This window comes from Chelonia mydas, chromosome 18 (genome assembly GCF_015237465.2).
Source record: "Chelonia mydas isolate rCheMyd1 chromosome 18, rCheMyd1.pri.v2, whole genome shotgun sequence".
In the NCBI taxonomy this organism is placed as follows: Eukaryota; Metazoa; Chordata; order Testudines; family Cheloniidae; genus Chelonia; species Chelonia mydas.
In genome coordinates this window covers 8351205-8364405 of record NC_051258.2, presented here as the reverse complement: position 1 = coordinate 8364405, position 13201 = coordinate 8351205, and the positions used below count along the sequence as shown (strand labels likewise).

At 40.2% G+C, this 13201-nt stretch overlaps 1 protein-coding gene across 2 annotated transcripts in view; it reads left to right on the top strand.

Annotated features, from left to right (window-relative positions):
• CAPZB (capping actin protein of muscle Z-line subunit beta) overlaps positions 1 to 13201 on the top strand; it is a 110037-nt gene that overhangs the window by 67355 nt on the left and 29481 nt on the right. For both annotated transcript variants that reach the window (XM_037881171.2, XM_037881170.1), the window contains exon 4: positions 2858 to 2971. In XM_037881171.2, coding sequence (XP_037737099.1) covers positions 2858 to 2971 — 114 coding nt within the window. The remainder of the gene's footprint in view (positions 1 to 2857; positions 2972 to 13201) is intronic.

Here is a 13201-nt window from a genome sequence, read left to right as displayed (position 1 = left end):
CTCTTTTCCAGGGTGGAGAGGTTGAGTATGTTAGCAAGTTGTCCAGCAAAAGTAAAACTTCACGTTTCCAATTTTGACTCCTGCAATAGATTAGGTGATGGAAATGGGGATAGCCATGGGTTCAGAGGCCAATGTTTATAATAGGGGATAGGCAGCCTTGTGTGTTTCCTCTTGCTAGCTTAAAGGGCTCTGAATATATTAGACAATATGGTTGCAGTTGGCATTTGATTGATTCATGCACAAAATTTGGATCCCAAACTGAGCACTTCTAAGATTACAACGAAAAAGACCAAGAAAATGCTGTCATATGCCATCTGAAGCAAGAGTTGGAATGAGTGCATCACTTTTGACATTGTATATTGTTGCTATATTAAAGCTAGATTAATCAATATGTTTAATAAATGTTGGAAAAAGAGAAGTCAAAATGCTGGGAGACACCATAGTAAGAACATTCTGTATGTGAACGAAGGAGATGGTATGGTAAGTACATAGTTCCAGGTTTTGTAGCCTGAAGAGTAGATGGTTGGGTTTTCGTTTGGAATAACTGTACATTTTGTGTAAATAGTTGGTGTGGTAAGAAAACTTCCTATAAAAACTGAAGGAGTAGCCATATGAACCTGATTGGATAGGTTAATTGCATATTAGATTTTGTTCAGAGCACTGCTGTCTTTTACACTTGGATACTTTCTGCTGATTTGAGGAATGTTTCACTTCAGTTGGAACTTTTGAATGTCAGAACTGTGCTTCTCTTCAGAAGTATATAGCAGACAAACTCAGAAATGCTATCTTGTTTAGTAGTTTTACCCAGTATATTTGAGTTTTTAGCAGTGTCTTAAGAATGCACACCTACTTCTTTGGATGCCTTTGATAATCCTTTATAAATAAAGACCCATCAGTTATCCCAGATCAAATCAAATAACCCAGTGATAACCCAAGAAAAATTGATCAACCTTCCCACAAAGTCACCACCCGAGAACTATTTCACTAACCTTCCTTGATTGAGTCTATAAATTTGTTAGGTTTCAGATTATAAGTCAGCCAGCATTTTACCATGTTCACTTCTGCAGTAGCTGCTTTCCACATGTTCCTAGGGCTCTGAGGACCTAATTCTCACAGCTGGTCCTAGTAAAACATTTGTCCACCTCGCCGGTGATCACCTGACCTCTTTTCACCCAATAAACAATTGTTTGGAAACTGGAATATTTGATCCAGTCTGTTATGAAGGGCAAAACAACTGTTGATGGGAAAAGGTGTTCAGTGTCCATGTTAAGTAATGCATAATTGATTGTTGGAGAGGAGGGGGCTGCAGGGACATGTCTCGTCAACACTGGTTTCCTGATCACTGGTTCCCTTTCACCTGGGGGAGTAGCAAAATGTCATCTGGAACTGCAGAAAGACAACTTACTTTTCAGGACTTACGTGCTTTGAAAAAAAGATGGGCGGGGGCAGCGTTTAGGAACAGAGGCTGCAACTATGAACAAACAGCATACATATATATATAATATTATATGAATGCTGCAGACTGTATGGGATACTTGCAGGTTGCACTGGGTGCAGGTTCTATTTTATTCATTCCTCCAGAGGGTGCATGATAGAGGCTGATGTCCTGTTTGCAACTCTCTGATGCTGTCTGGTTTGAGACTTTAGATCTATATTTGTACTGTCTTACGTGTGCGTCTGTTTCACTTATGAATGCCGCAAGGCCTGCGCTTTCGGGGGTGGGGAATGCTTGTTTTGTGTATTTAATCTTTCGGACTTGACAGAATTATCTGGTAAACAAGTAATACAGTCTTGTAACATTCACTAAAGCAGCTGAGTTTTGTTTTTTTTAAATGGGAAATTGCTGCCTGAAAAGTCTTTCTGTGGCTGGATGTGACACAATGACTTGACTCTTCCTAGTGTCTCACCTGTTGAGCCAAATCCAGCAGAGAGGAGTAGGAGGGGAGTGAAATGTGGTGGAAGCAGAGGCCAGAGGGGAACAGACTATTCTTTGTGCTTTGCGTTAAACAGATGTCAAGCTAGACACCTCTTAGAGAAATTAATAACAAATGGCAGTTACTGAAGGAAAAGGCCCTTGCGTATGGACTACATTAAATCTGATGTGTGTTAGCAGGCTGGAGCATTTTTAAAAAGCACCTTTGCAAAGGCTAGGGATACCTTTTTAAACTAGCAATGGTTATATGCAGCTTGATTGTTCACAGGGGAAATGCAAAGGAGAATGTGGGCTTATAAAATGGGAATTCTGAAATTCTCAGAGGCAGGCACAAGGCTCCATCAACCCTTTAATACCAAGCATTTCACTGAGAGCACGCAATCTCTGCCACCTGCAGAAATTCATTAAAAAACCTGCAGTTTTACAAATCCTGTTAATTCTTGCTTAATGTTTAAATGTTTTCCTGATGGTTGCACAAAAATAGTCGTGTGTTTTATAAAACCAGTTAGTGGAAGAGAACGTGAATCTTATTTGTAGGCTATAATATTGACTCAAATCCTGACAAATCTCATGGTGTACAAAAACTCCCAAATAAACACACACACTTCCAAAGAGCCACTACTGAAAATTACTCATACTTGAAAAAACAAAGCAAGCCCCAGACATGACTGCACATATACTGGTAACAAAAGATAAGAGGTGATCCATAGGAAAAGTTAGAAGTGATAAACAAGATTTAGGAATCTGGGTCCCCTTTCTATCAATGTTCAGAAATGGCTGTTTATGATCCAGTTCTGACAGATTAGTGGTTCTTGTTGCAAGTTCAAACATCTGTGGTTTGAGCCTACACTTCTCAAAGCCTTTCAGAGTTGACTTGATTGTCTAAGTTTCTTTTTTTTTCTTCCCCTCTTTGCCTCCCCACAGATCACCATGGAGTAACAAATATGATCCTCCTCTAGAAGACGGTGCCATGCCATCTGCTCGCCTGCGCAAGCTGGAGGTGGAAGCCAACAATGCCTTTGACCAGTACAGAGACTTGTAGGTCAATTCTACCATGTAGAACCCTCTGCTTTCTTTGCTTCCATCATTTACATATCTTGAGTCTAGGAAATACGTTCACTAGCAGCCTTTGAGAGTGTGTATTGAAGGTAGAAGGGCACACAAAGGCTTATTGACTGTCGATATATTTTATCCATTTGTAACATTATTAGAGTAAGGAGTGATCAAACATTTCAACTATTACTGAAGCCAAGCTCTGAAGGGGATACGGGGGCAGAATTCTTTCCTGGCACACCTGCATTTCTTTTTCTAACTGCAGTCCTGCCCTGGAATGACCTGTGTTCTTATTTGTCTTGACCAGGTTCAGTCTTAAGCCATCTGTTCTTCTTCTTTCTCCCAGCCCTCCAAAACTGAGTCCTCTGGAAAAAAAACAATCCCAACAGCAGAGAGTAAATTTTAAAGAGACTTGAAGTGACTTGTACATCCATTTGTAAAACAATATTTGCAGGCATACTGAAATATATTCAGTTGTGTGGGGTTTTTTTTTTTAAACTTTGCTGTTTGTGCAAGGATCATTCAGTAAGACTTGTATCCAAACGGGGTCAGGTGCTCCTTTTTCGCATCAGTAGAGACAGAATTCCATTAAAAACTTTGAAACAAAGTAGAATGCCCTGTTTTCTGGACTCCAGCAGGCTAGACTGGCTAATTCTCCATTACTTTCCATTCCACGTGCCTGGAAAGTGGGAATTACCAGATCATATGTAGAAAAACTATTGTCGGGGGACAGTTTAGCAGTAGTAAATTGACAGTCTCTTAAGGTTTTAGTGGCAACATTTCTAAATCGCTTTCCTTACTGAATAACGTTTTTGAAAGCTGAGGCTGGACTGGGTTTTAACTCCCCTTTCATCATAGGGCCTGATTTATTATCAGATTTAGCAAGGGGTTTGTATAGTCCATGGTCTGTTAGTCACTGCTGGGATGTAAATAGTAATTCTATTAATTTCACCGTGCACGCATAGATAGTAGACTGAAATATAAATGCTATATTATTGTAGATTTCTAACTACTATAAAAAGTATGTGAGCAAATGTCAATGACTTATGCACGTGTTACCAGAAGCCAGTGATAAAAACACAGCCTTAGTTACTTACCATGGTTAATATTTAGACTACTCAGGCACTAACAAATGCAGGCAAAAAGTAAAGATTTTTAGTTCTTGACCACTTCCTTTCTTTCGTTCATCTGACCTGCTATCAATGTTTCTCTGGCAAAATATTAAATCTTGGTGCTTTTTAAAAAGGGTAGCCTTCTGTAGAATACCACTGAGATTCTTAAATCTGTGTTTTGACTTCATGTTTTGTAACACTTTTATATTACACACACACATATCAAAAGAATGTTAAAGTTACAAAGTTAAGCACTCAAAAGTTAGGAAATGCCAGAATTAAGGTTGACCGTGCACCTTAAATTCAGTCCCCTTGTGTGTTGTGATACAATCTTTAATTACGTGATCACAAACTATTTTCCTCTCCCTGTGTCCTTGTCTGATCTCTGTTGCCCCTTCCCCACATTGGCCAGTTTCCCCTCACTCTTTGCCCAGCCAGTCCTAGTCTACATCCCTGTCTCCTAAACTCCTGGTCCTAGTCTATTCCCTCTATTGCTGCCCCACCCTGCTCAAATTCTTGTCCCCTCTGCATTCCAGTCTGCCTGGGTGGCAGTAGGGGAAGCATTGAGAGCACGCTCGTTGCTCTCATTTCTATTACCCCAGCACCAGAGCGATCCTCAGTAGCTGAGAGCAACAGTTGCAGCAAAAGTCCTGCTCTCAGCCCCTCCAGCGAGCTTGGAGGATATCTTCAGAGAATTTAGCTGCCAAACTCCTTAACAAGTCTTTGCTGAGCATGTGCAAACTGAAAATTTTATTATCTGTGCAAGTTGGGGCCTTTTTCTAGAGGGATAACAAAGGGCACATCCCTGACATACAGGCAAACCCCTTCCAAATTTCAAGTTCCTGCTCTAAAGTATTGTAATGCTAGTTTCTCAAACATAATGGTTGCAAAAAAAATTTTTTAATGTGGGTAAAGCCATGTATTTTTCCCTAATTTTGTTCTTGGAAATGGCTAAACCATTTTTTTCTGAAACTTAAAATAAACACTATCTGCTTGAGACAAACCACTTTGCATGTGAAACTTCAGGCAGAAAGGTTAGTTTGGTAAGTTATTAACAAGTGAAAGTAGGGTCTTATAATGGGAAGTACTGGGAAGCCTTAACTATAGATGTTGCTATCTTTGCTTCCTGTAATGCACTATGTAGGCCAATACTGTACTCAGTTAAAATGAAAGATCATAAAAGTCTGCACTTATTATGCTGTATCTGTGTATACGGTGCTATTTAGGTAAGTGTGACCTATCAAACTCTTTATTCATCAAGAGGACTCTGAGAGCATAACCATGAAGAACACTGGAGTAATTTGTGATACCAAAGTCTTTGAATTAATTGTCTATTGGAACGACATTGCACGGAAAATGTATCTCTGCCCCTTGTAGTTTAAGTTTGAAGGGAGGAGAATGTTTTTAGTTATTTTAAACATAGATTATCAAGTCTGAACAGCTCTCATTATTGGATGCTTGGGATTATCCCCACTGATTCAACTAATCATTTTAGTTAGCTAGTTCCATGGCATATTGCAGTGCTGCAGGTTAAATGCAATGATACCCAATCACAGTCACGCTTGGGAAATAACACGATGTAACACAGCTGTTAGTTTGACTAGCTAGTATTGGATTTAAGTATACATCACGAAATGTCATGCCCATCATTCATGTGGGGAAACTGAGGCCAATCATGCTCTTTTACAGGGAGTATTCAATATGCGCATGAAATTGGAAATAACTAACCACATTTCTCTTCCTGTATATTTAATTAAAAAAAAAAACTTCAAGAATTTTACTGCTTGAGTTGGTGAAGGTACTTCAGCCATGCATCCCAGCAGCCAAGATTAAAACTGTAACTGCTTGCCTAGTTTTATTACTACACTTAACTTGATATGAAAGCAAGTTGTGACTATTAACATTGCTGAAAATAGATGCTGTTAATTACTTACTACAATATTTAAGGACTCTAGCAATCTACTGAGAATAGAATCCCCATGTTTTTCCAGCAAAGAGAAGTCTCTAGTTGCTGACCAGATCGTAAAAAGATGAAAATGAGTTGGTCTGTGGAACTAAGGTGGTCCTAATTGTACCCTTGTCTCATCAGATGGATTTACTACCTTTCAAAACAAGTTTAATCTGCAGGAAGCAACACACAACACAGATTTCTTTAATATTTAGGTGAACCGTCCTGCAACAGGTTTGGAGTGTGGTACAACATAATCTACAGAAGTAAAAAAATTGATGAAAGGAAATTGCATTCAAAGTTAATCTTTCAGTTTGGCAGGCCAACTTTTAGAGAGGCTTCGTTATTAGAGGGGATGTGTGAGGCATTCCTTACGCAGACTTCTTTCTTATGTCATCAGTCAGAAACGACTGAGACACTACACACTGACATGCAGAGCAGTCAGACTAAATAAGAGTGGCTGTGAAGGCCGGACTCTTTTTGGAACTTTATGATCATCTCAGAAGTGCACTGACGGAAGAAAAGTATGGCTTCTATTTTCCTGAATTATGCAAAAATTCCTTTATGCCTAGGGAGAATTTTCAAACAGGGACCGGGAAACATGACCATAGTAAATGTTCATTATGCCTGAAATTGGAATTGTTTGGTTTTTTTTAGCTGAAGCAGGCATGGAGAGATGTCAACAGCATAGGTAGTTTCTTACAGTAGTCCTTGAGTCTGAATTTTCCTTAAACACACAGCTGGGTTTGGCTGTTAGCAATCCACGATTGCTCTGACTTTAAAAAATGCATAACTAAAAATTAATATTTCTGATCAGCGTTCACGGATCCTGCTGGCCACCAAACAGGTCCTGCCAACATGTTCCTAGTCATGGCAGATTGACTGGAGCTTTTTAAAAAACAGCCTCTTGTCTGTCTTCAGTTGCATATGACTTTAGCAGCTGATGTGAACAATACATACTACTGGAAAACTCGGGATTTCAAGCTTTCGGATAGAATAAATACTGCTTCTGACTCCAGCAGTTACCACTGTAACAGCTGCTGAAATCATGGGAATTTAAGTGTGGGGAGAGCTGAAAGGGGAAAGCAATATGATAGGACGCGGTGATGCAGTTCTGATGGTCTGCTATAGCTGGGGGAAAAAAATGCTGCACACGTATGAGAGAACCAGAAGTAGCTCTGATTCCTGAAGTACCTGACTGAAGGTGTCACTGGTCCCTCTGGTTTGGCAGTGCTTTTTTGTGGCACTGGTCAAGGCCTGAATGGTGCAGCAATTCCAATACACTGGGCCAGTGTGGTTATACATTCCCAGTAAAAGGCAGACCCCTCCCAGCGCTGTAAAATGTCTCAAACCAGGTTTGGAATTATTGTGTGTTAACCTAGAAACCGGAATAGGCTGCTGACTGTCTTAGTGCTGTCTTATATTGAAGTGACACAGCCTCTCTTGCGTGTGGAAAAAAAAAGGGGGAAATTCATGTTCTAAAGGAACCACACCTTAGTAATACTTTTCAAGTTGCAGGAAATATACAAAAACGCTTTGAATGATACTCTAGAAACTCATTTTCACCACTTCAGAATGTCAGTCACGTTGAACAGACAGGTCCTCTGTTCAAGTGATACAACTTTTAGCCACGCTTTGTGTGGCAAACTTAAAAACAAAAAACGAACAAAACCACACTTGTGAAGGTATCTTGCGTTGCTTGCACTGTTATGCTTGTCTTCTGCATTGCAGATGATGAGAAGGGAACCCCAGAACTTCCTTGATGACAGCAATGCCTCTGGGATTGTTAGAGCAGATGCTGAGTGTATTGCAACAGTCATTCAACAGGCAAGGGTAAACATCTCCCTCTTCCTCCAGTTTAGAGGATATTTTATATGCAGTACTTGAAAGTGCAGCCTGAAACAGTTGTGCTGTTATGTTTATGCCAGAGGGGTAACAGACATGTTACCAACAGCTAATATAAAATTTAAACATCAAGTATAATTTCTGAAGTTTTTAAAAAAAAAAAAAAATTGAGAGAAGAATTTTAATGAGAACTCCAGGCTCTAGTATATATTTCCCCAGGCAGTTAAATGTATTCCATAGTGAGGGTTCATCTTGGGGTTTGCACAAGCACTTTGGGGCTTTGTTGCCTTATCTTAACTCCCGCACTTTCCTTTGCTGATTAGTTTTAGGTACCTCTTGCTCACAGTTCTCAAGGTAACGTAAGTTGTGTGGTCATTTGTCATAGCCCTTAATGACAGTAAGATGCTGCAATGCACTTGTTCATCATGGCAACATAGATCAATTGTGTAAATGGCTTAAAACAGCAAAACTACTTATATTGCAAATCCCACCAGAGATGCTGCTAGCATACCAGGAAGCACAGATTAGAAGAATCTTGTAGAGCTCTCTCTCTGATGTTGAATGATAATTTAAAATTGGGAACCATATTGTCTTCTCCTAGTGCTTTCTGAATTTGAATTCTGGATTAGATCTGTCATCTTCGAATAATCTGATTTTGAAGTTGTATCATTAGTAAGCAGTTGTCTGGAATTATTGCTGTCAGACAATGTAATAGGCTTGACTGCACACCAGTCAGTCTGGGAAATTGCAGGCAAGAATAATAGGTTGGATAAAAGCAAAGCTCTTCTTGACCAGGCCCAAAGTAATGCTAAGACCTTGGTTCTCAGAGTTCGTTCCATATGGCATATGCTTTATTTCCTGGTTTTAAAAGATTTCGGACAGATTATTCCAATGTCATTTCTTGGAGTGGAAGAGAAATATATGCATCTCTTGAAGAATTGAGTGCTTTTGTGAGCAGGTTCTTTTTCAAATACAGGCAACAGGATGTAGAGTTCAGACTCTCCCCTTTCCTGGGGTTTGGTTTTTATTAATTTAAATTAACAGTAATACTGCATGAAGTTCAGCTCAGACTTTGTTCAAAGAATTGGCTGCTCCTAAGGTTCTCGGCACCAGAACTGCTCAGCCTACACCTTAGATCCTCTAGAATACTGTTCTAACCCTTTATATGCAGGTGCGGAACAAGTCACCTACATGACTGAACCATCAGAACCTATGTAGCAAGTGGTGATACTGTTTGTGAAGTGCTTCAGGAAAACAGTGTTAGGGCTTTATATAAATAATCTGTTAGATAATCTGTTCATATTTATTCACTAGTGTCAGAGTCTTAAATTTTGGTCTTCCGTAGACTACTTATTGGCAATTCATTTGATGTCAGCACTTTAATCTGAAAACATGTTGGATAAAGCTTGTATTACAAAATCATATAGAATTGCCTAGAATAGTAGAATCTTGAGCATTAAGATACTACGAGGTTGCAGAATATTCAATCTATGTAGCCACTGCAGAATTGTTCATTACCATGTATACCTGGTGCCCTGTCCAATCTAGTTTTAAATAATTCCACGGATTGCCCCATATCCCTTGTTGTGAAACAGTCTCCCAGTTTTTCTGTCAGTAAGCCTTCTTATTCCTATTTAATTCTTTCATAACTGCGTATCATTACTTCATTCAGCCGTGCTAAACTCCTCTCTCCTTGCCAGTTATGACCTTACCCCGTTCCATTTGATTTTAATTTAAATTCTCACAGGACTCTTCAGACAGTTGTTGGTGCATGTTAATTTCACAAATCTATAAAATCCGGGAGAAACCAAGGGGGGAAAAGAGAACACTTTGCCAGGCAGGTTGGGTTGGGTTAACACTTGTGGAAACCAGAAGTGAATTCAACTTGAGTCTGAAGAAGTAAACTTGGTATTAATTCAATCCCTAGCAGATACATACCATACAATTAATAATCTTAAAACCATGTATTTCACAGAAACGCAGACCTTTTGCTGAAATGGTAACTTTAATTTTGATCTCTTGCTGCCAGATTTAACACTTATACTGCCTAAAGCTAATGCCCTAATATCCTTTTGTTCATTAGTTTATTACTCCCATATGCAGTCTAGCATCTCACCCAGTTCGGTTAAATCCTTGACTCTCCACTTCCCAAACTGAGAAGAATATTCCTTCAAACACGTGGTTGTAATTTATTGCCTTTAACGGGCATATGTGTAATTGATTGAAATCAAAGCATAATGAGGACCAGTGAGTCTGGATAAATGTACTGTAACTATTTTACATTCCACGTTCCTTTGTTTAGGGTTGGAGATAATCAATGCTTTAAGTAATCTAATCATCCCTTATTGTTAGGAAGAAGAGGCTTCTGAAATGAATTAAAATAACTTCCCTGTGGAAAGATGCCTCTTGTCTGGCTTTTTTTAGAAAATGATTTCAGGAAGATGAATCTTGGCAGCCTTTGGCTAGTTCAGTAACATGGGAGAAGTTTAAACGTGGACGTTCCATTTTAGGGAACCTCTTTGGTTGGTCTTGGGTTAAATAGGATCTATTAAGTCCTTGTTTGTGACAACTTGAAGATCACAAAGTGTTCTCATAGTCTTAATCATCTCATTTCTGAAAATGCACTGGCTGAGTAACACTTCATAGCGCCCGCTATCCTGTTGAATTGCAGGCTTGGTTAGTGTCCAAAATGGAGTAAGTTATTCAAGCATTCAGTTTGTATTAACTGTGCTGCTTCCGATACTGCTGCCATAGAGATCTTAGATCATGGATTTACAGAGGCCCTCAGTATAGTAGACGTGGCCCAAGTGAAGTGCCCACTACTCTTGTCCTTCCAGCTTGAGGAAGAAGTGTTACAACCAAGTTCCCCTATACATATGATTTTACATAGATATAAGACTCCTAGTAGATGGATTGAGGTGATTGTTGGTCAGAAATAGCAATGAAATCCCATTGACCTAGGTAAGCTGATATCGTACCGTTCTTTTTAGAGTCAACAGTGTCAGCCTCTTTTTGCCTATCATTTTAATCACTTTGTATTGTACAGACTTCATTTGCTGAAGTCAAATAATAGTTCTCCTTGTTGTTTGACCGTGTGCATCAGCTCCTCTCTCTAAATCTCTACACTGGCTTTATATAAGTTTCTTGTGAACATTCTCAAAACTCTTCCCATTGCTTCTCATACACATTTATCTTATCCCGCTTTTCTACACCCACTTTGTTCTACTGATGTTGCCAGCCCTAAGTTCCCTCTAAGCTGCACGGCTGCATAGCTGCACAGCAGGCTATGAAGGGCCGCGCAGGCAGGGAGAGGTGCCTTTCTCCCTGTCAAAGCCCCAGGACAGCCTGCACCCCAAATCCCTCATCCCTGGCTCCACCCCAGAGCCCTCAGCCAGGGGCCTCACCCTCCCTCACCTCAACCCTCTGCCCGAGCCCCCTCCCGCACCCCAAACTCCTCATCCCCAGCCCCCCCCCCCCTTTGCCCCAGCCCTGAGCTCCCTCCCACATTCCGAACCCCTTGGTCACACATCACCTTCCTATTGGTGCACATAATAAAATTCATTCTGCACATGGATATAAAAAATCAGAGGGAATATTGCCAGCCCTTGTGAACCTACTTGGTCAGCTTTTCACACATACATGGCTGTGCCTTTTTCCATGTTACCCCTATATGAGCTCATTTGCAGTGCTGCTACTAAGTTAGTGCCTCCTAAAGGCACTGCTCTGTTGTAAAGCCTATTGGGAAACTTGTTGAATGAAAATACTTAATGCATTCTGGGTGCTACCAGAAAGAAATACTAATATGCCACCACTTGCAACATTTTTACATGTGTGCTTAACCAGCTGAGTTTCCTGTATGAGGAGCAATCCTGATTCAACTAAGGAAATAGGGTATACCGTGTGTTGGAGACATAATTAGTATTTAGTTTTTACATCAACCACCAGTACCGTGCACTGGAGGTGGGGGGGTACAATCACTGAAGCTCAGATTTCTCCAGCCTGCAGTGTAATTTTCAGCTCTTGAAGTGATTAGGCAGCTGTGAGCTCTTTATGTAAGAGTTCTGTCTGTGTTTAGATGTAAACCTAGTTTTCCCAAACTAAAAACCATGGAAAGCTTTGAAGTAACTTTATTACCATTAGCTCACTGTTCCTCATTAATGCTTACTAGCCCTTTGTGATGGCTTTCTCTTCAGGCATGATAGTTACTGTGGCTTTCACAGTGAGGGCTCTGCAAATTGAATCCAGATGTGTTTGTTATGCATCCCAGCACTAAGGAAACCTGAGATTTTCTATCCCACTGCTGGCTGGGGCTTTGCACAATAGGGTGTGACATCAGGATTATGTCACCCATGAGTCTTGCCTCTGGGTCCGACTGATAAGTACAAGATGACATCTCATAAGACCAGCTTAAATCACCAAAATGCTAGTCACTTTAATGTTCAGATGCTTACAGAATTAAAAACAGGACAGTTATGCCAGCAAACTCTTCAGAGAGCATGCAGTTAGGGCCGAATCACGGTCCCTTCCTTAACTTGCTTTTAGCCAGCTCAAAGCCTAATAAGAGACAGCTTTGCACTAGTCTGTGTAATTATGCAGGCTGGGATGAGTTTTTAAAAGGGGTGAGAGAGGAAAGCAAGATGAGCATACTGGGAAACATCATTCAGTTGCTGTTGACCTGATTCTTTTGCAGTGCTTCATTTTTGGTGCATCTATATGCAGAATTCCTTCTAAAGCACTTTTGAGCATTCTGACCATGCTCATCAGAGTTGTTCTCTCCCTTGGGTTCCCTTGCTGCACTATCCTTAGTGTCTTAAAATCTGAACACAAGAATTGGAGAAGTCCTGTTAGGTCATCCCTGCTGATGCAGCATTGGCCTCACAGCACATGTTGCTAGCGTAGGTTTCAGTGTCCCAAGCAATGAAAGTTCTGCTACTTCCTTAGGAAACCATTTTATAGTGTCCTACTTCACTCTCAGGAAGTCTTTTGTAATATTCACACTAAATTTTCTATTTAACTTTCTCCAGTTCTTACTGGCTACGCTCATTATCACACTGAAATCCTTTCTCTGGTATTTCAATCTTCAGTTATTTATGGATTATTTTATATCCTCTTCCCCTCATGCCCCACCAGTCACCCTCTTAATCAAGATGTGTGCATTTACTTTTCCCCTAAGCAAATGAATGCTTCCAGCCTCTCATCGCTCTTAGAATTCAGAGAAAGAACCCATCAGTTTCTCTAACAATAGGCTTATTTCTGGCTGGTGTTCTGAACTCCTCTCTGTTCAGCAGAATCTGTGTACATATTAATGTG